Below are 21,737 nucleotides of genomic sequence, written 5' to 3'. Positions count from 1 at the left end.
ATTTATAGGACCCTAACAATGGCTCCAATGGGGATGACATCCTCCCTATGAGGTGTCAAGAACACTGTAGACTAGTAGCCTTCTCCATTGGGCATTTATTAAATCTTCAAACAACTGAGACCGACTTGATTAATTGAAAAATCATTACATATGCTAGCAATTCTTTTGAAACTTAGGGCCTTCACTCTGCGCTTCAATTTCTGATGACAACCACCCACACCTACAATACTTGAAATAAAATGGTATTTACAATGTTGTGTTTTGTAACCAGCTGAACTCAGGTGAAGTAGTGCTTGAGCAACCTGCCATTAACAGGCCCTCCTGGCAGTGTTTCTCCTGTCAAATCTTCTAATAGAAATGCATTGGTTCCACGGAAAGCTTCAATCTTGTAAGGGCCTTTCCATAAACTGTCAAACTTTCCATGTTTTCCCTTTTCCTCATTTCTGGCATCCCATTTTAAAACAAGATCATTTAGTTGAAAATCATCTGCTTTCACTCTTCTGTCATGAATCCTTTTAATCTTATCTTGAATTATCTCTGCATTGTTGTAGACTTCTCTAGTCTGTTGTAATTGCACCATTTGATTTATCCTTCTCTGCACATCATTTGATTCAACTTCTAATTCCTGCAATATTTTCAACACTGGAATTCCCAGGGAGGTAGGGAAAATTGCATCAACTCCATAAACCAATTGGAAAGGTGACATTCCAATTGATTTCTTAGTGCTCACCCTATCAGCCCATAGAGCATTTATCAACTTTTTGTGCCAAGACTTCTTGTTTTCCTGTAACAAATTCTTTATTCTATTGACCAAGCTCTTGTTAGAAGATTCGCTAACCCATTTCCTTGATTCTATAAGAAGAGGAGAAGTTCTTTTGATTCTATAAGAAGAGGAGAAATTCTTTTGGGTTTTCCCCTTGGAGGGGTTTTTCCCTGGCTTGGAGCCTATATTTGTGTCCATTGTCTTTATGGTTTATGCTCTTGATAATTGTTTGATGAAAATAATCTAACAAAGAATAATAAGAAGATAATAGAAGTTCACAAGCTTTTATCAAGGTTAAGGAGAATTATTTAAATAGCTTCCCTACTAGATTCTCCAACACTTCTTCTCTTCACACGTGTTAGCTCAGCTACCTTGCTTCAGATTTGTACGAACCAATCACAAGAGGAGAGAGAGAGAAGATGTGTTGATGTGATGTCCAAATGAGGTTGCCTTGATGTTTATTTATATGCTTTTTTGGAAACCCAATTATGACTTTAGGCTGACCGGTACTTTTGTGTACTTGTGGGTTTTCCACTAAAAGTAATATTTTTTCTTGACCAAATTAAATTTTTCCAAGGGAAAAGAGGGTCTTCTCTGGATGAGGAAAACTGTCCAAAGGAGGGAATCTGTCCCCGAGCTTCCAAATTAACACTTCTTGCTGTGAAAATCCTCTAGTTACAAATCTTGCCTTGTATTTATCAATGCTTCCATCATCTGCATGTTTGATCTTATACACCCATTTGCAAGTCACAACTGATTTGTCTTTTGGTCTAGGAACTGTTGCACCCATTTTGTCACAGTTTCAGGAGAGCAGTTGTGCCAATTTTTTCAAAGATCATAATCATTAGCTAGCAGATTGTCATATCATTGTAAACCCATTCTACAGATTTGTAATGATGCTAGTATGACCGTTAATTATGTAACAACCTAGGTAAGCCTATGACTTTGGCGACGAGTTTCATCCTAGGAGGTTTTTCGTCTCAATGATTATCTGTGTTTCTAAACACAGATGATTGACAAAGTTTTTCCCTCTAGCCTCAACCCCAAAGCTAGGGTGGAATTTATCAAGGTCTTAGGTGAATCCTAGTTTTTAGTCGAGTTTATTGTAAAAGTGATTTGGGAATATATTGAGCTAATTGGCTAAATTATTTTATTACAAATCACATGGTCTACTAGATCATGTTGTGTCGCAGAATTGGGTAAAATTTATGAGGGTATATAACAAACAAGTATCCCCCTTTGAGGAAAATATTTTAGTGCATAGTCCCTCATACTTAGACACCATGGCTAAAATATTTGAGTGTGGAAAAATAATTAACCCCCTCGTGAGTCAATTAATTAATTTTTCTAGCGAAAATAAAATTAAATCTTAAGCCAAAAAATTAATTAATTTAGAGTCAAAATTAAAATGTTAGAGAAATTAATTTCTCCAAGTGGAAAAATTTGTGGGTCTAAAAAGAATAAATTTTTGGAGGTCTCCCACCAAGGGAATATTGGAAATTTTAAGAAAATTTGGACCCTTGGACCTTGGTGGTTCAGTCAAAGTCAAATTTTTTGAGGAAATTAGTTCAAAATAATTATTTTTGAACTAATAAAAAAATGTTTTAATGAGAAATTCGAAAATTCCTCAAAAATAAGTATTTTCGACGGCATAAATTAAAATTTGATCAAGTAGTTATCGACGGTCGAGATTATTTTGACGGGCATCAAGCCAACTAACTGTTATTTTTACTTGGAGGGATTTCTCTTTAAATAGAAGGCATTGTGCTTCAATTGATCGTCTAGATCTTTGGTTAGATGAAATGTTATAAATGCTGGTGTGAAGCCATTGTTCTGCTAGGAGCGTTTGAATTTCATAATATAAGATTTTGGGGTACAGTTCATGGTGTCTTTGTCTCATTGATCTGTCTTATGTGCTGGGTATGTGCTTTCCTATATTGTGCTTCAATATTATATGAATTGTTATTTCATTTGTAGATGATAGGAACATTCTATTGGTAAGTTTTGGGCTTATCTTAGGTGATTTGGTTCATTGTATGATGTAACGATTTTTCTTAAGAAATATATAGAGTTTAAAGGTTCCTCAGCCCTTGGGCTCCAAGTTCACAGACTGTGGGCACAAACTGACCTTGTTTGGACCTCAGATATTTTATGTGATTTTTTTACTTCGCTAAGGCTGTGTTTAATATCTATCTTTCGAAATACATCTAGCCATTGTCAAAATTTACAAAAAATTATCCTTGAAGAAATCTTTCAAGCATTGTATATTTGTATATTTTGTAAATTAAGTTTTATTTTTATCTTTGTATATAAATTTTTCTAATCTTTCTTTTGCAGCTGAGGTTTTGGGGTTTTGAATTTTTTGTAAATATCAGTGTTGTGAAAAGCGCGATTAAATCGCGCTTTTTTGAAAAAATCGCGCTTTTTCCCCGCGCCGATTTAATTGCGCTTTTTACACGAAAAAAGTGGCTATTTTTTTGCCGCTTTTTAAAAAAAAGCGTGCTTTTTCGGAAAAAAACGCGATTTTTTTTCCGAAAAAAGCTCGGGGTTGCTGGGACAGCACGATTTTATCAATTTTTTTTTTGGTTTTTCATTTGGTCATTTGGGTTTTTTCATGCAATTTTTTTTGAAAGAAACAAATAATTTTTGAGTGGGGCAGCTTAATGATCAAGTCTAGGCCCTAGTATGGATATGCTATTCATGGTAATGTTAAATTCTTAAAGTAAAAGTGACATTCTCCTTAATCTTCATTTTCATCCTTTTACTTAAATTTTTAACATTACCATGAAATGACTCAGGATGTTTGAGAGTGGTTCCAGCCTCATTGGATTTCATATGGAGAAAGTAGAATTTTAGATTTCATTTAAAATCTAGCATACTTATCAGTTTTTTAGGATTTCAGGATTGGGAATTTGGGAGATTGTAATGTTTCCAGGTGACACCACCTGCTCGGGCTACCCCTGCCACCAGTAGAGGACGTGGTCTACCTCCTATAGCTCCTACTTCTAGTTCTTCAGCTTCTAGAGCACATCAGACTCCACTGCCATCTCCACCAGCACAGGCACTAGCATCTACATCTAGAGGGAAAGGGAAAGCTGTGGCATTTTCTCGCAAGAGGGGCAGAGGAAATCAATAGGATTAGACCTCATTTTATTGTATATGACATAATGACATGATGAGATACATTATCATATTTTTTGTTGATATTTTGAGGCTGAGTTGGGACTCAGGAGTCAGGACTTACTATTCCGGACATGATTCAATGTTATGTGTGATTTTAGCGCTAGAAATGATATTAAACATCTTATATATTAGTTTTTCTATCATATTTATATGTCAATGTATTTATTTTATGTTGTAGATGCTTTAGATATTAAAAAAATTTGAAAAAAAATGAATATTTTTGTACCAAACGATTTTTTCCCGCTTTTTCCGCTTTTTTCCTGATTTTTCCGAATTTTTCCGATTCGTTCCCCGCGCCGATTTAATCCCGCTCGCGCTTTTCACAACATTGGTAAATATATTGGGGTTTTGGATACTTGTATTTTCATTTGTGCAGGTAATATTCAAGAAAATTTGCTGGGTTAGAGCTAGATCTAGGCCCTTGAGGGTAAGATCTAGTCTTAGAATTTTTGCATGGCCAACATCAGTGAATTTTTGGTAAAATATTGAAGATCTGAAGTTAATTCAAATTTTGGCAAGGGTTTGTAAATTTTTAGGGCCTCCAGGCCCAACGTCCTCTTCTACCCTAGCCGTCTAGCCTTCCTAGCCTAGCCGCTGGCCTATTCTGGCCTTTGAAACCCTAGCGTGGCCCCTTCTAGGGCTGTCGTTAGCCTTTTAGGCCCTCTAGGCCTAGCCACAGGCCCCTAAGGGCCTCGACCTGTCTTCCTAGCCCCTTCCGTGGGTGTTTTTGGCCTTTGTAGGCTTGGCTGTAAGGCCTAAGCCCCTCGACCTCCCTTCGTCTTCCCTTGGTCCAGCTCCCTTGGCCTTCTCCTCCTCCGTCCCCCTCTTTCTCCCCTCCGTTTGTTTTGTTGTGGCTTCTCCAAGGTCTCTCCCTCTTGCGGCAGCCCTTGTGGGCTCTCCTTACCTCAACGCTAGCCCACTAGAGCCTAGCGTTGCCATTTCTGGCCCTCATTTTCCCTCTTTCCATCTCTGTTTGAGAATTTGATTTTGGGACTAAATATTGGTGTGTTTTGCAGAGGTTTTAGGCATAATTTTTGGTGTTTGCAGGTGTTCCAGTCATTGGAAATATTTGAGCAAGTTGGGCAAGTGAACTTCAAGGCCTAAGGCCTAAGGGTTTGATCTCCTAACCCTTCTTATCTCACTGTTTTGTTTCAGCGAGAATTCAAACTCATAACAGTGGTAAAAGACACTTTAAATTGGCCTAAAATCAACTCATAAATTGCTTGACACATTAAGGAATTAATTTGCACAAATTGGGCATTTTTGTTTTGAGTTAAATTGCATAATCATGTTGACTGTCATCCCTGTCATTTCTGCATACTAAGGTCAGATATAACAGTGATAATTACATCATAAGAGGGATAGAGTATTCAAGATTTCACATTGGCAAACTTGGATTGGCATTTGGAAATTGTTTGACACATTTTGGCACAAGTTAACTCACTGTTCTCATAATTTGTCTACTGCTGTCATAGAATTTACTTGCTTTCACTTGCTCATGCTCTATTGCTCATAATTAAAGGCACTGCTTCCAATTTAGTTGCTAAATGATCAACAATTATAGGACTAACACTTGTGGTTCATTGTGAGTTTCAAAGTTTTCGTAAGTTCACATCTGATAGCCTCACTCTCTAAAGCACATTGTTATCATCTTGGTTTTCTAAGTGAATAAGCTGAAATGCTCATTGGATTGTGCTATCTTGGTTAAACGCTAATTGTATGAAAATTTTTAATCTCTTGGGTAATCTTTTGTTTTCATAATTCTCGTAAGAACCTTGGCAAATAGTGCTTTCAATATTGTCATTCTTGTTTCATTTGTTAATCTCTATTTATGAATGATAATTAAAGATCTAAGTTAAATAAATGGCATTAAGTAATATTGGCATATCTTGGGAAGCCTTTAATCGAGCATTGACAATCTTATTGTCTCATTGGATAATTGTTCTAAGTGGATAAGCGATCTTGTTCTCTTTTGACATCATTGGTTTATGGTTATTGTGAATTTTTGGCATATTGACAATCTTTCTTTTAGAGCATACATCTTGTGATTATTGAACAAATTGTATTGTAGACATTTTTATCTCTTGTTGGCACTGCTGAATCTAAGCACTTATCTTGTGGTTGAGATTACCTTTTCTAAGCATTGTTAAGTACTTGATATCTTAACTTGAAGAAAATCATAACTAAGTACTTAAAGAAACATTTAAGTAATCTCACCTTAAGAATCACTCATTCACCTTGCATTTCATTTTAGGACTAGTCTTGCATCTTAATAACCTACCTCCAAGCATAAGCTTGGTTGATAGACAATAGGACCGCCTTTCTCAATTTAGCTTGAGGGACTTAGCACCTCTTTAGTGGTTAACAGTACACGGTGACCTTGCAGTTGTTAGAGCCACAGTCTCTGCAGCGCTGGAGGCATCAGGTGGTTAGAACACAAGGGTTGGTATCATTAATCAAGCCATTTCTTGCTTCTCGTTGGCTTCTATCCCAAAACCTACTCTAGGTACTAGTTCCAAAATAATTAAGAGGAAGGTTACATTTAGAATATGCATCTAACTTAAAATCAATCAAGATTTTGCATTTCACCTAGCTTGTAGGATTTGCACTACATCTAGGATAGTCAAGCATCCAAGCAGTGATTGTTCATACGGTTAGTTGGCATCTAATTGGCAATAAGTAGAAGTTGACTCCATAAGACATTGGTCTCACATTCAAATCTAATCTGATCTTTTAAGTCTTGCTAAAATTAACCAAATAGCTAGGCCATTCAATCATGTCTCTCGGACCTGTTGGTTTCCAACAAGTCTTTTATCCTTACATTTCATAGGGACTACCCCCCATAGCCTGTTGTTGGGAGACAACTAGAATGGAGAGGTCAGGGATCAGAGTGACAAACCCCGACCTGAGTCGTTGTCGCATTGTGCTTGTACAATCTGAGCGATAACAGGAACAATTTCCTAAACACCATTCTTCATAATTGATTGATATTCTTCCACCATTGCATTCTTCCAAACTTGTTGTTCAACAACCTTTTCATAGGTAGAGGGTTTTGATACAATGAGTTTGGTTATATATGCTGCATAAACAAAATACCTCGAGTCTCTTGCTTTCATTGAATGTTCCACTAGGAGCTGAGTGTCCTTCAGCTTCTTGCAATGTTGTTCTAATCCAAGCAAGTCTTTTTTCTGTTCTCTGGAATGATAATAGGATCCACAGGTTCGCTTGGTCCTTCAGGTTCTTCATAATGATTAGTTGAGGGTTCTTGAGAAATTTTCTTTGTAGTCTCTTCATTAAGAAAGACAAGTTCTTCCTCTTTATCAGAGTCAATGGAGATTTCTTTGGACATTTTGTATGCAATATTCTCATCAAAAGTGACATCTCTTCTTACTTCAATACGACGTTGTTCTTTGACATATATTCTGTATGCTTTGGATGAGTTACTGTAGCCTACAAAGATTCCTCTCATACTAGCAGGATCCAACTTCTTTCTCTTGTCTTTGGGAATGTGAATGTAAATTGGACATCCAAAGATTTTGATATGATCAACATTAGGTTTCTTTGCAGTAAAGGCTTCTTCCGTCGTAGAACATTCTCCCCATAGGTATTTGGGAAGATCTTGATCATGTAACATAGCTCTTACACTTTCTTTGATGGATCGATTCTTCCTTTCAGCAACGCCATTCCGCTGGGGATTACAGGGAACTATTAGCTCCCTATTAATCCTAGCTTCTTTGCAAAAGGCCACAAGTTCTTTAGACGTATATTCACCTCCATTTTCAGATCTCAAGGTCTTGATCTTCCTTTCTGTCATATTTTCAACTCCGGATTTGAACTCTTGGAATTTGTCGAATACTTCATCTTTAGACTTCAAGAAATATATCCGAGTCTTGCTGGAATAGTCATCAATAAATGTCACATATTATTGATTACCACCAAGAGATTTTTCAGACACAGGGCCATAAACATCAGAGTGGATTAGATCCAAAATTTCCTTGGATCTTGTGTCACTACTAGGAAATGACTTTTTCACACTTTTGCCAAGAGCACACCCTTTACAAAATCCTTCATGCTCATCTTTTAATTGGGGCATACCTGTAACCATTTGACTTAAGGATGGCAATATCTTATAATGGAGATGGCCATATCTTCTACGTCACAACTCACATGGCTTGATGTCAATGTGTACTAAAGCTTGAGGAGGAGGAGTTAGAAGTCTATACAACCTCCCTTCATGAATCCTAGTAGTTTTAGCATTATCTATACTGGATCCCTTAGCCCAAACAATCACTTTGCCATGAACAAATGCTATCCTATCTCCTTATCTTCTAAACAAGAAATAGAAAGTAAGCTTTTTTCCAAACCTGGAACATAGAGGATGTTGTTGAGATGAATTTTCACACCAGATTCTAGCTTGATGGAGGTAGATCCAATGCCCTTGATCGGATAGCTACGTTTGTCTCCAAGTTCGACCTTGTGAGAAGAACTTCCTTTTGATAGAGTATTAAGATGTCCACGTTCGCCTGTCATATGCCTTGAAGCTGCACTATCGATTACCCATGTGTGGTCATCTTCAATTGAACCTGTGAGAGCAAAGTAGAGACTTCCATCCTTGATCTCCTTAGATAGTTTGGAAATGAATCTGGTGATGTATCCTTTGATGGATTCAAGGACAATCCTTAGAGCCTTGAGATCTTCCTTCATATACTTGGCCATTGAAAAAGAGAGAGAGAGAGCTGTTACAAGGATGTCCTTAATCAAGAGTGTCAACAAGATGTGATCTTCAAGCTTTCTTCCTTCACCTTTGCTCTGATACCATGTTGGAGAATCAAGTGCAATGTAGATTAAGGCGTGATTCTTCTTCTTGATAATTACTTGTGAATATTATGTCTTCTTCATCAAGCAATCATACAAATGTTCAAAATATAAAGGTCACAATGAGACAAAGGACATTAGAAATTAGGCTAGAGGCTAGGGCAAAACTCACAAGGGGAAAAACCAACAATCCTTCTCTTATAGAATCAGATCAAAGTGAGAGATATTCAAACCAAGACCAAGAACAAGCAGCTACAAAGATACCAAGTCAAACACTCCTCCAAGTCTCCTACCATAGTCAAAGTCAATGCTGGTCAACCTTCTACAAGTATCGTCAAAATCAGAATTTTGGCCCTGTAATAGAGGCCGAATTTCGGCTCTGCAATACCTTAGAAAATGCCTCAAATTTCGCACGTGCAAGCTGAAATAGGGCAGAAAACTTCGATTGAGCCTCATGGACACCTTGATTCGTCCCACTATTCTATATGGCTCAGAGATTTGGGGACTGTCTTTACTTGAGTCAGACTGGGCTTTAGCTGAGAGAGTCCAGATTCTTCTTCTCTGCCGCATCATTAGGTGCAAACTGACAGTGCCGCAGCACATCATCCTTGCAGAGTTTGGAGCTCAGCCCTTTCGGCTTGAGACGGTCTTCAGATTGGTTTCATTCTTGCATCGTGTCCAGGGCTTGGCAGACTCAATAAAGAGTAGGGACCGTTATCCTTACTTGGCATATTGCTCTTCTGAGACTATTGCTCGTTCTACTCCCTCAGGCCGAGCCAGATGTTGGTTTACAGGAGTTTCAAACCTCTTAGAGTCAGTGGGAATTCAGTTGGATTGTCTCCCTCCTTTCCGATATTCCTTAGATGCTCCTGGTCAGCTTTTACCTACTAGACAGGAGCTAAACAAGATCATCAGGGAGGACATCTACAGGGAGTTCATCCAGGTCACCTGGGTCAATACTCTAGGAGGGTTGCGCCCAAAGATGGCCTTCTATGTTGAGCACTTCTTGGAGTTGAGAGACGGGCTCATTGTTCGACCCCAGTATACGTTTCACCATTGGATCCATGCTCTTCGCATTCCTCCAGGCCAGTTCAAAGTAGGTTCTCATAGACTTTGGGTAGAGACAGACCACTAGGTGGATAGACTAGACAAACTTTGCCAGGTATGTCATTTACAGGAAGTGGAGACCGAGGTGCACTTCATCCTTGGATGCCCTGTCTACTACGAGATTAGAGGAAGGTTTCATTGCTTGTTCAGAGATTCTCAGACCCTCGCTGACTGTTTCAGGTACCTTGATCAGAGATGTTTGGCCCTATATATGCAGGAGGCTCTTAGGTTCCGAGTGCATATTCTTCAGCCTACCATAAGACGAGACCCCACATAGAGGATCACAACATTTTTCAGGGTACTACCTTTAGATAGGGGCACCAAGAGATCGATTGATACCAGTATGTATCCAGACTCCAGATCAGTGAGGATCTGTGGGACCTCACCCTGCCACATGAGATCTCAGCAACAGTTTTGTCTCAGATCCATTCCTGGGAGACAGACTAGGTCCTGCAACATTCAGCAACGTGGGAACCCCCCCAGGACACGATTTAGTGGACAGTCTGCACTTGCCATTGACTCTTCATCGAGCCAACAAACATTGTTGAGTTTCTTCAGCGTTATTCATTCAGCCTCAGATGTTAGGAGAGAAGGGTTTGATCCTTAGACCTATTAGGTCCTGGATCTTCTCCGCTAGGGCCAGATGTTGATTTATGTCATGCATTGTATCTTTGATTTACTTCATGCATTGTATCTTTTATAGGAGACCGTTTGGTTCTCCCGCTTTGTATATACATCAGTGTACTCAACAGTCCCTTTGACCTACTTTGTGGTCATTAGTTGGACATAAATATAATTATCTTATCTATCCTTTGACTTCTTTCTCATTTGAATTCGTCCTTTTTCCTTCTTGTTTTGATGCAGAAGATACTTGATGTGATGATCGAATGAGCCTTCCAAGAGGTCGAATTGTCTCTTATATATAGCTGTCCAGGAGGGTCGAATAGATGCCACTAGTCTAACTTGGTCATCTTGTGGGCTTATGACTCAAAAATAAAATTCAAATTTATTTTCTTTAAAATGTCCAAATGGGACATGACTCAAATACATTTTCTTTAGACTCTTTTTGACTCTAAGCATGAAGAACATGCTTTTATAAAAATATAATAAATATAATGAATAAATTAATGATAATTTTCCATTATGAAGACCTAAATTAGTTACATTCTCCAACAAAAGAGACACCTACAGCAGTGGTAATTTGGGGCAGTTGAGGACTGACAAGGCTCAGCTTCAGCCCAGGTATTCAGGACAAGTGTTTTGTCTTGCTTTTGGCATTGTACAAGGATTCTGGAACCTGAAGGGCCATTATCCTTGTTACGAGAACCCTAATATTTCTTATTAAACGAATTATGAGAAGTTGGATTTTCTCAATTAAATCATTGTGTCTTGTGCATTGATCTAATTGCTGGTATATTCCCTTGTGCAAAAGTTTTAAAGTTATGAATTTTCAATGTGTTTGTGTTTTCTAGCTAAAGCATAGGTCAGACCTGGGGTGCATGGAATTCTAACACCAAACTTAAGACTTGCCAGCTAGAGCTCAGCCTCACAAGTCTCAACCTCACCCTCCACACGGCGGACCCTTGGCCTCCTTTATAAACAAGTCTCGGCCCTCCTATTGTGCACTCAACCTGCAAACCTATGCCCCAGAATTCCTATAACTGGACACTTTTCAACTCTCCAGTCTTGAGTCTCTCACTCGCTTGAGAAAATCGTTCTCCCAAGAATAATGTATCTTCACCTCTCCCTTAGTCTTCTTTTATAATTTTTCATTGTGCTAGATCCCAAAACCTTGATCTCCTAAGTGAAGGGTGGCTAGGATTAGATCGTAAAGCCTCATTGGAGATCAATGGTTGAGATCAGATCTTAGATTACTTAAATAATTAAATTATTTTTCCTTGGAAGCTTAGCTCAATAGTCAACATTAATTAATTTAAATTAATTAATGCACTTTTCCCAAGTTAAACTTAGGAAAGAGATTATAAAAGTCACTTACTCTTCATGTGCATGAACCTAAAGAGGCAGTTTGACATCTTCTGCATGCTTGACACCTAGCCTATGCGGAAGCACCTGTCTGAGCTATTAACATCAACACATGGCATGTCAAGTATGCATGATCTTGAACAAAATGAGCCCTTGTTGAAATTTTGTCCCAGGAGCCTTGTTCTTTGGGGTCTGTGAGAATAGCCAAAAATAGTCTTGTCTCCAATCTGCCCCTAAATCAAAGTGAAATTTAACTATATAGGCACCCCTGCTGGAAAGAGGGGTAACAGTACCTATTCTTTCAAGGTTGCCTAGGATTTGCACCTGGCCTTATCTGCACAGGAGACCACATCAACATGGGGACCACCTTAACAGCACAATTGCATTATCATGACATCCAGTGTTGCTGTATTAACATGACCTACACCTTGAAAGACTTTGGCTTGAGTGCTTTTCAGGCTAAGAATAGTTTTCTTTGAGTCTGAAACAAGATTTTATTAATTTATAGTAAGTGTACAATGCTCTCAGCTTTACCTGTAGGGAAAATTTGCAAACTTCAAAGAAGTCCAGCTATCTACAATTGGTCCAAGTACTAAACTTATCTTTCCTTCAAGGAATGATGCCGGATCAAAATTCTCCCTCTGACACAAAAGGGGAGTGATGTTTACCTCCAAAATTGCAATAAAATACTTTGCAAAATAGTGTAGTTCAGGACACCAGAAATGGAGGCCAGCTCCAAGCCTTTGGACAAATTGTGTATTTCTGCAATAATGTGGGTGGTTTTCCCCAGGCCCATGCAAACTTAAATGTAAGTTCTCCTTCTGGGTCCTTTGCACGACTCCCTGTCCCGGTTTTTCATGTTAAGTCTATTACTTTTCCAATGTTACTTGTTTGTAGAAAAATGCCAGATTCAGGTTGCTTGGTTCTATGCGTTTTATTTATCTGTACCAGCACTGCTAAATTTTGAATACAAAGCAATTATCTTTCTTTCTATTTGTTTCTTGTGAAATCTTTTTCCCTGATTTTTTTTGAAGATGAAGTAAATTGTGGTGTCAAGGTGAGGATAATAGGATCCATTTTGAGCATGCTCAAATCACTGTTGGTTGATCCAGGTTCAAGTTGATCCCAGACAGGCGGTTTAACATCACATGTAGAAGGTGGTATAGGAGTCCATGGGCATTAATAATGCAATTGTTGAGAATGCAAATGGCAGACTCTAGGGAGCTATTAAATGCTTCCTTTGATTACCACTGCTGCCCAATCAACATCGAGGTGGAGTGCTCATGGCTCAAGAGGTTAGGAGCCTTGTCTATCATCACATTAAATCTGCTTATTCTGGTAATGATGGTGCTTCTCTTTGTGGAATGGCTAATCATGCCATACTATTTGGATGGAATTGAACCCTGGTGAGGGAAATATCACCACCCCCACTTGACCAACCAGTCAATCTTCCAGTAACAAAAATGGGATATTGTAATTGAAAATGATTATCTATCCATTTCTGCTTCCGAGCAGGATTACTGCAGCAGGAGCAATCCTAATTAAGATTTTCTTAGCCCCGTCTACTCTTTGGAGGATACCATCCACCAGTGCATTGACCCTTTCACAGTTATTGATGACTCTGATGTAGAGCACATATCACAGACCCCTCACATGTCCTTGGCAGCCAGCTCCAGCTCCAGCATGCCTTGGCAACCCTCTTCTTCTCACCATTCCGATGGTTCAGTGTCTGGCAGCTTTCTTGTCTTTGCACCTTATTTTATATCTTCTCTTATCTAGAGAATTACCTTTTAGCTAGACTCTTAGCTCGTTGTCTTTTTATACATAGTATTATCTAGGAGTTGCTTTCACGTCCCCAATATGTACTTACACTCGATGTACTCTTTTAGTCCCATTGCCCTACTTTTGTAATAATTTGTCGGACATTAATAAACTTATCTTAGGATTCTGGAGTAGTGAGAATGCTCTTAAACAGGGAAGAGGAATGATTCCAATCAGAACATTGTTAGAGTTTAGCCTTATAATGTGGAAGAATTGCTGGAACTACTATGGAGTTACAATAAAGAAATGTGATATTTTTCTATAAATATTGGAATGGACATTTTGTACGTTCTATGTGACAGAAGGATTCCAGTGTTTTTTTTTGTGTCTTGTTTAATGCTTTTTCATATCCGTAGATGATTTATCACTGGAACCATGGCCTTGAATGTCTTACAATTGTCTCATCAACCACTAAATGGAGTTTTCATTTATCATGATTTTATTTATTTCCTTGAAATCTTGCCCAGTCTATATGTCACTCTGGAAAAACCCTAAAATATCATTACTACTGGGAACTGAAGCATTCCTTTTGAGTATAATTTCTTGTAGTTTAATGTTCATTTCCATTATATATTGATCACAGTAAGTGGTTTATATAGCAGACAGAGACTGCAGAGTGGCTGGAGCCTCCAACAGCTCGTTTTAAGCGGAGTGACAAGTGGAAACCAATTTATTCATGGTTAGAATCATTGGATGCCCAAGAAATTGTGAGAACAAAGACAATAGGAGAGTGGTTGACCCAGAATGCCGATGTGAGGGAGGATTTAGAGTCGAAGCATTCACGATATCATTTAATACATTACATTCAGAAGTGCCATGCTAAGATATTGAAGAAAAAGGAGAAACAGGTAAACAAAGCAGCTTTGCTAGGTTTGGGCATTGTTTAAACTTTAATTTACAACTTTTTCTTGGATAGCTGAAGGGATTTTATGATGATGATGATGATGGTTAATGTCTGGCCAGATTTGGTCTTTTGGACCTTGAGAAAAACATTTTAGAGTGAAGTCTACATACAATTGAGATTTTGTTTTTTTGTTTGGTTTTTTTGTGTTTTTAATTAAGATTTCTTAATTGTAAATAGTCTTAGTAAAACTTGGATTTTCAGTGGTGAAAACCCAGTGGCCCACACTTTTTCATAGATTTTATTTCCAAACTATGGAGAAGCACTCCACTAATTAAGAATGGGGAAATCAAATGTTTGGCTAATCGTTAGTTCCCTTATGGTTAATATCTATTAATTTTTGCAGAAAAGTATCCAGAACAATGGAATAGGTTCATCAGGAGGTTTAATGCGTGGACAGATATCAGTAAATAGTGGTTTGATGCGAAGAGGAGAGTTGTCAACTGAACATCAGCATGGTCATACAGATGGCTTACTGAGAGATAGCAGAAACTCGGATGCTGTTGAGAGAATTGCTGTTCAAAAGGGAGATCTAGATGGTGGTGAGGCTCTTCCTGGAAATAATATGCCAGACTTCATTGATGGCACTTCCAGTGTAAGAATTGAAATCTAAATATTGTTTTGGAGTAAGGCATATGCTATTATGCTCAACTTTGTTCTCCTTTAGGCCGCTGGTAGCACACACACTTCCTAGCACTTTATGTAACATGGAATTCATCTCTTATTTTCTTATTCTTTTGTTGACATTGTCATTGTTACTACATGATATCTTTGCCTTTACAGACCTGTAATAAATTTGAGGGATATAACTTGTAGGAGTTGAAGAATTCTGATAATAGAGTGGAACAGGAGCATGGAAACGGGACTATGTCTACAGCATTGACCATTTTGGAATCAGGTATTTGCTACATATTACTTTCCCAACATGTTCAGGTGTAAATTAAGTGCTAATGACTCTACATTTTTGTTATTTTCTTCAGTTAAATTTCTTATTTCATACTGGGATTTATAATTATACACTCCATAAGGCTTTAAATTTCTAAATTTGCAAAAGTTTCTCCTCTTCAATAATGAAAATTAAAGTGATATCTTGATTTAGCTTTGATCCTAAAGCTTGTATCTATATCGCCTGAAACTTGGAAATGGTTTTGGTTTCAGAAAATAAAAGATTTTTGTAAATGGGTGTGTGTATATATACATATACACAGAAAATACAGAAATAGGAAAATTCTAAAACTTTTAACATTTTTTGCAAAGAATCAAAATATTTTGGTACAACTATTCAAACAGAGTGGAATTGAGAACATTGGAGACAAGAAGTACACAACCAAAATTTGTCTTGATATATTAGTGTTCAAAAAGTATTTACATCAGTGATCAAAAGATGTCTTTGCAAGTTCAACATCATCATATATTTCAACCAGTAGTCTCATGGATTTGAGAGGTAGATGGCACATTAAAACCCACAGAAGTGTTTGAAAAACAGGATGTATCCACACAGGTTGAACACCTTAAGGCAACCTCTCTCTCACACACACATAAAAAATCAGAACACCTTTGTTTACATGGTTAAAACCAAAGAGAGACAGTCCATGGCCCCAGACAACACAACCACTTGAGGCAATAAATCAATGCAAAAGGAAAATAGATTACATGAACATTTCTCAACAATGGATTATTAGCAAATGACCTACATGCTATTTAAATAGAGATCATGACCAATCACGGGTTAAGCAATGGTTCAAGTGCTTCTTTTGTCAAGGAGAAGATGAAATGTCATATAACTTTGTCTAGAATAAATCATAAATGTTGGATTAATTAGTTCCAAAAATACATTAAAGAAACACTCTTCTCCTAAAGACCGATTAGACCAAGTTTTATCTTAACTAATTCTTAAGTGTTTAGATATCTTAAAGTGCCCCTTAAGAACAACTTGGGATAGCATTGAAGGACTTACAAAGGTGACACAATAGGCGAAGGAATGAGGCATTATAGCCTATTCCCATTGACTCCAAACATAAATCAAAAGATGGAAGACTTTGCTTATAAGTTGCATGAAATGGGGAAACGGGTACGAGTTTCCGAAATGGGCACAGGTACGAAACATGACCCCCCCAAATTTTAGAAACTGGGAAACGCACCCAAATTTTAGAAACTGGGAAACACAATATATATATATATATATATATATATATATATATATATATATATTAGGACATTTAAGAAATATGTCCAATCATACAGCGTATATGATACATTCTAATTTATTACATTATGATTAAATTGTCAATTGTCAATGCATAAACTATAAGTCTCTAAATTTACATCACATTTACTCATGAATGATCACATAATGAAAATATCAATATCCAAAATCAGCCACAAGAAATTTCTAATTTCTTGTCGTGCTTGATCGGGAGTCTCCTCCTACTTAGTTGAACGACCTTAGTGCTCTTGATTAAATACAAGTTCCATACCCTAGTACCTTACGTGCTCTTGAATATTGGGAGTCTCCCCTACATAGAGGGCTTGGTTCTCTTGATTAAATACAAGTTCCATACCCTAGTACATGACAAAATCCAATGGAAACATAGCAATCCCCACAATCCTGAAATCCTGAAAAACAGATAAGTCTGCTAGATTTTGAGTGAGATCTAAAATTCTAATTTCTCCATATGAAATCCAATGAGGGCGAAACCACTCTCAAACATCCTAAGTCATTTCATGGTAATGTTAAAAATTTAAGTAAAAGGATGAAAATGAAACATCTTGAGACATTCTCCCTTATTTCTTCATTTTCATCCTTTTACTTTAAGAATTTAACATTACCATGAATTGCATATCAACTCTAGGGCCATAGGCTTGAACATTAGGCTGCCTGACTCAAAAAATCTTCTTTTTTATAACTTGAGAGGCATCTAGAAGATATTTTAGTTTCCCAATAAAAAAATAGAAGCGAAAAAAAAATACAAGAAAAAGTTAAGTTAGAAGAGGAAACTCCACCGTACGGTTTGGAAACGCGTTTTTGGCTGTACTGGCCACGTTTCCTCCTTGAGAAACGGGCCAGTACGGCCGGAAATGAGTTTCCAGGCTGTACAGTACGAGTTTCCTCGTTTCTGTTTCGTTTCCGGCTGGAAACAGACCTTCTCCAACGTTTCCTGCAACTTAGCTTTGCTTGCTTCTACAAGGATCTTTGTGAAGATGTTTGCAACTTGATAATCAGTCTGGCAATAGAGCACTTCAAGGATGTTGAAGATACACAAGTAGACAACAGATTGAGATAATTGTGTGATGCTTATTATTCACAAGATATACATATAAAAACAATTTTTTTCTGACGCTTGGTTTTATATTCCCAGAGGTCTCTTGGACTTCTCATGATTATTGGCTTTCACTCTCAAGTGAATAAGCCAAAATTACATAACCCAAAAGGATTATATTTCCAACATTCTCCCCTTTAATCTGAAGGCGTGTATGTGAGTCCAAGAAGAGAGCTAAGATACAAAGGTGGATAGTAGCCAATGGTTGGATGTGCTCTTTGAAATCATGGTTTAAGGAAGATCACGCACCAAATGAGGTAGTAGAAGCCAAAGTCTTCTATTAGTGGTGGTTTAAGGCTGGCCACCAACTCTGGAGCTTGGCTTGAAGCAGTTCCTGGAACAATTTTGAATCTAGCTAGAAGTTGAATTTTTCTGCAAAATGGAAGTGCTCCCTAATGATGTTTTAAAGATGCCCATAAACTGATGACATGGGTAACAGAAGTCAAAGTTTTCTACCAACGGTGGTTTAAGGCTAGCCAACAACCAAATCATGCTCATGGAGCATGAGTCTATCGTTGGCTACAACTTTGACTCTGGCAGTAGCTAACTCTGGTTTTAAGCTTTTTCGTTGCAGGCTCTGGTTTTGGAGGTGGCTTAGGCTCTTCTTATGACTTCGAAGTTAGTAGCTGATTATCAATTCCCCTCTTGTCAGATAGAAGGTGAGAATATGAAGATCTCTCTATTGCAAGATGTGTCAATACTCGAGAATGAACTTTGTGGTATGACTAATAGATTTTATCGGCAATTGAAGACCATTGCCAAGAAGCGATCCATCCGAGGTGAATCTTTTCTCTCGCAGGAGTCTTGTGTCTAGAACATGTATCTGAATCATGAGTATGTTTTCTAGATTGTTGTAAGGGTGAAGATCAAAACATTGATATTTCGTTTGGCCAACTCGATCACAATGTTGGTATTTGAGAATCTAGTGTGGATGTGGAGCAGGTGAAGAGGACCTATCTTGAAGAAACCCAAGACTCTGAAATTGGATTGTTTTTGAAATTTGGAGTAGTCTGGAACTTGAAAGGTTAGTTCCTTTTGGTATTCAAGATCGATTTTGTGCTTTTTGTTGATGACTTCTTTCGCAGGTTTGGTGATGGGATTGGGAAGTGCAAACGAAACTTCTGCATATTTATTTGAATATGCTCCTGAAGTGGTGTTGATGATCTGATCATGTGTTGGCTGCTAATGGGAATCATTCTCAAATACACGATTGTTCTCAATAAGAACTAGTTTAAATGTTAGTTTCTTTATTTTAATTCATCTAGTTGTAGTTGTGACTCAAGCTGAAGAAACTCAATCTTCTCCTGTGAATCTTGTAAATAGGTTCGGATATCTGTGAGAATTGCTTTGTCAATTTTCACTGTTTTGTCAACAATAGAGTGTATTAGAGTATTCAGTAACTCTAATAACTCATTGCTTTTGATCTTTTTTCGAATAATTTAAACTAATCAAATGAAGGGTGTTGACTTCAACCGAGAATACACCCATTCACAATGCAAAAAAGTACAAGTGAACTCGATGGTGCTTCAATGGTAGATTGGGTCAATTTTCAAAGAGAAGACCACAAACTCGTGGCCAGGCTCAATGAAATTAAAACTAAAGTAGTAGAGATTAGTTCCTAAAAAAATAAAGTTGTTAACTAAGCTTGAAAAACATTTTACACAAGAACATGAAGTAGAGAATACTAAGTGCTAACCTCACTGGACCTTAACTATAATACAGATTGATGCAGAAATCAATAGCCAAATTGGCTTCCTAAGTTATGTCTACCAGCAATAATGGAGAGCCAAGTAGACAACTGAGTTAAAGGTCATCCCCTGCCAGTCATTCAATTGTCAATGAATTATGGAGACCTTGTCTTCATAATGTATGATACCACTTCATAACTCATCCAATATAATAGAAGGGCGTATGTGGGCACATTTTTGTTGCCACTTAGGTGGGCGACTTGCCAAATCCATGCACAAATATTGATTTTGACACAAAAATGGGAATCACAAACATTGAAATAGATGATCTCCCACTCACAGATCTAGTTTCTCCTAGAGAAAGTTTAGCTAAACATAGGCATTGTGGTGGATTTGACTTTGGCTCTTCACTTGGAAATGCCCATAATTAGTGCTAAATCATCAGGCGATATCCATATCTCCGCCACATTCTTCGTGTACTTGCTCACCTTTCCATGGCTTCACATTACCTTGCCATGGAAACATGAAATATAGCTGAAACTCTTTGAAAGTATCAACAATCAGAGAGCACGATGCCATTGGTGTTCACTCTGCATCTACAAACTCATTCTCTTCAGATTGACATGAAAATCTTTGTATTTCCCCTTAGGTCAAAAATGTCGTGGGTTTTATTTCCCTTATAAGTGTTGAGTTTGAGAATAGGCATAAATAGGCATGAAAATTGGGACGCACAACTTTGAGAGGCCACAAATGGGTACACAGATGGGAATGTGAAAGGAGTACCCAACTCGAGGAACGTACAATTTCTTAGCCAGAATGGTCTCTGTGTAAAAATCAAGCCCTCTTACCTCTGATTCGATGGGCAAGCTGGATGTCCTTGTGCGTAATGGTGACGCACTTGATGCGGATGGCGGAGAGATTGAAGTCCTTTGAAGGTTGTTGCTACAAGAATCTATGAGAGCTTGGCTGTTGGTTTTATTTGTTGATTTGGTGTAGCATCGGGTGTTTTCTAGCCATGAAAATTGGTGGAGAGACTAAAGAGCATGAGATCTTCAAGACCCATAAATCATTTTGGAAAATTCCATCTCGATGAAAGTTATTAAAATAATTAATATTTTTAATGAGGTCCTAAGTCTAAACTTAGGAAAATAAAAATATTAATGGGTATTAATAAGGATAAGGATGAGAAGCTTCTAAGAGACGAAGATCAAGTCTATTTTAATCTTAGTAGTTGATTAGGGACTTAATGTCGACCTTTGATTCATCAACAGGAAAAATATAAGAGAAGACTTGAGGGTCAGTTGGAGACATACTGAGGGAGATTAGTCAGTTTGATTTTTGGAGCGGGGTTTGCTGAGAAATTCGAACTAGAGGTCTGGATTGCAGCAAGAGGTAGCGGGTACGGAGCTGAGAGGTAGGGACAGTGCCAAATGATCGGTGCAGAGGTCAGAAAGGCAAAAGCAAAGCCACTCAGGGAGACATAGAGACAACAGGATTGTGCAATCGCTGGAGGGCCTGCGTGGGTGACGCAGAGAAGGCCTAGTGCTGACACAGAGGCAGAGTGCTAATGTAGAGGGTCTGGGAGCTGCGCAGAGGCTAGCTGGTCAGACGCTGAGCCTAGGAGAGGTGCTGGAGAATTTATCTCAGTCGGGTGAGCTAGTTTGGCATCCAATGTACTCAGAAAAGCTGTCTAATAATAAAATCCTCCTCTGCCGCACTGATTTTCCCACATTGGGTTTTTTCGGGGACAATTGTCCAAAATATCTGTGTTGATGTGTTTTGATTCTTGTGCATGTATTTGTTTCTGTATTATGGTGTGATATCTGCAGCAAAATTTATTTTAATATTTATTGAAGGGTTTTCGTAAATAACTTATTAGAAAACAAGTAGGTAAAATAAATCAGTTGTTGCAGTGGTAGAATTTCCACATGGTATCAGAGGAAGTAATCAGAGAAAGGAAGGGAAAATCAATTATGGATCGAGACGATGATGCAGAGGCATCTCTACATCAGGAGACTCGTGTAGATTTTCAGAAAATTACACAAGAGACAGTAATTTTGAGTTCTCTATGTTGGCTTCTAGATTGGAAGAAGAAGTTGATTGTGTGACAAGCTCTGCATCATCAAAGGTATGGTATATAGACAATGGAGCTTCCT

General features: G+C 37.9%; 1 protein-coding gene across 3 annotated transcripts in view; it reads left to right on the top strand.

Moving 5' to 3' along the window:
- Window positions 1-21,737, top strand: part of LOC149264212 (ribonucleoside-diphosphate reductase subunit beta) — a 363,007-nt gene that overhangs the window by 29,893 nt on the left and 311,377 nt on the right. For 2 of the 3 annotated variants that reach the window (XM_089427649.1, XM_089427655.1), the window contains exons 2-4: window positions 14,272-14,520; window positions 14,920-15,168; window positions 15,390-15,471. In XM_089427649.1, the coding sequence (XP_089283775.1) occupies window positions 14,272-14,520; window positions 14,920-15,168; window positions 15,390-15,471 (580 nt within the window). The remainder of the gene's footprint in view (window positions 1-14,271; window positions 14,521-14,919; window positions 15,169-15,389; window positions 15,472-21,737) is intronic. The other variant, XM_089427652.1, reaches the window with a different exon arrangement.

Source organism: Pinus tabuliformis, chromosome 6, assembly GCF_031772625.1.
Source record: "Pinus tabuliformis cultivar Carrire ecotype Pingquan chromosome 6, CPIR1, whole genome shotgun sequence".
NCBI lineage: Eukaryota > Viridiplantae > Streptophyta > Pinopsida > Pinales > Pinaceae > Pinus > Pinus tabuliformis.
Note: the sequence above shows the minus strand (reverse complement) of the source record. Positions and strands in the feature narration are given on the sequence as shown.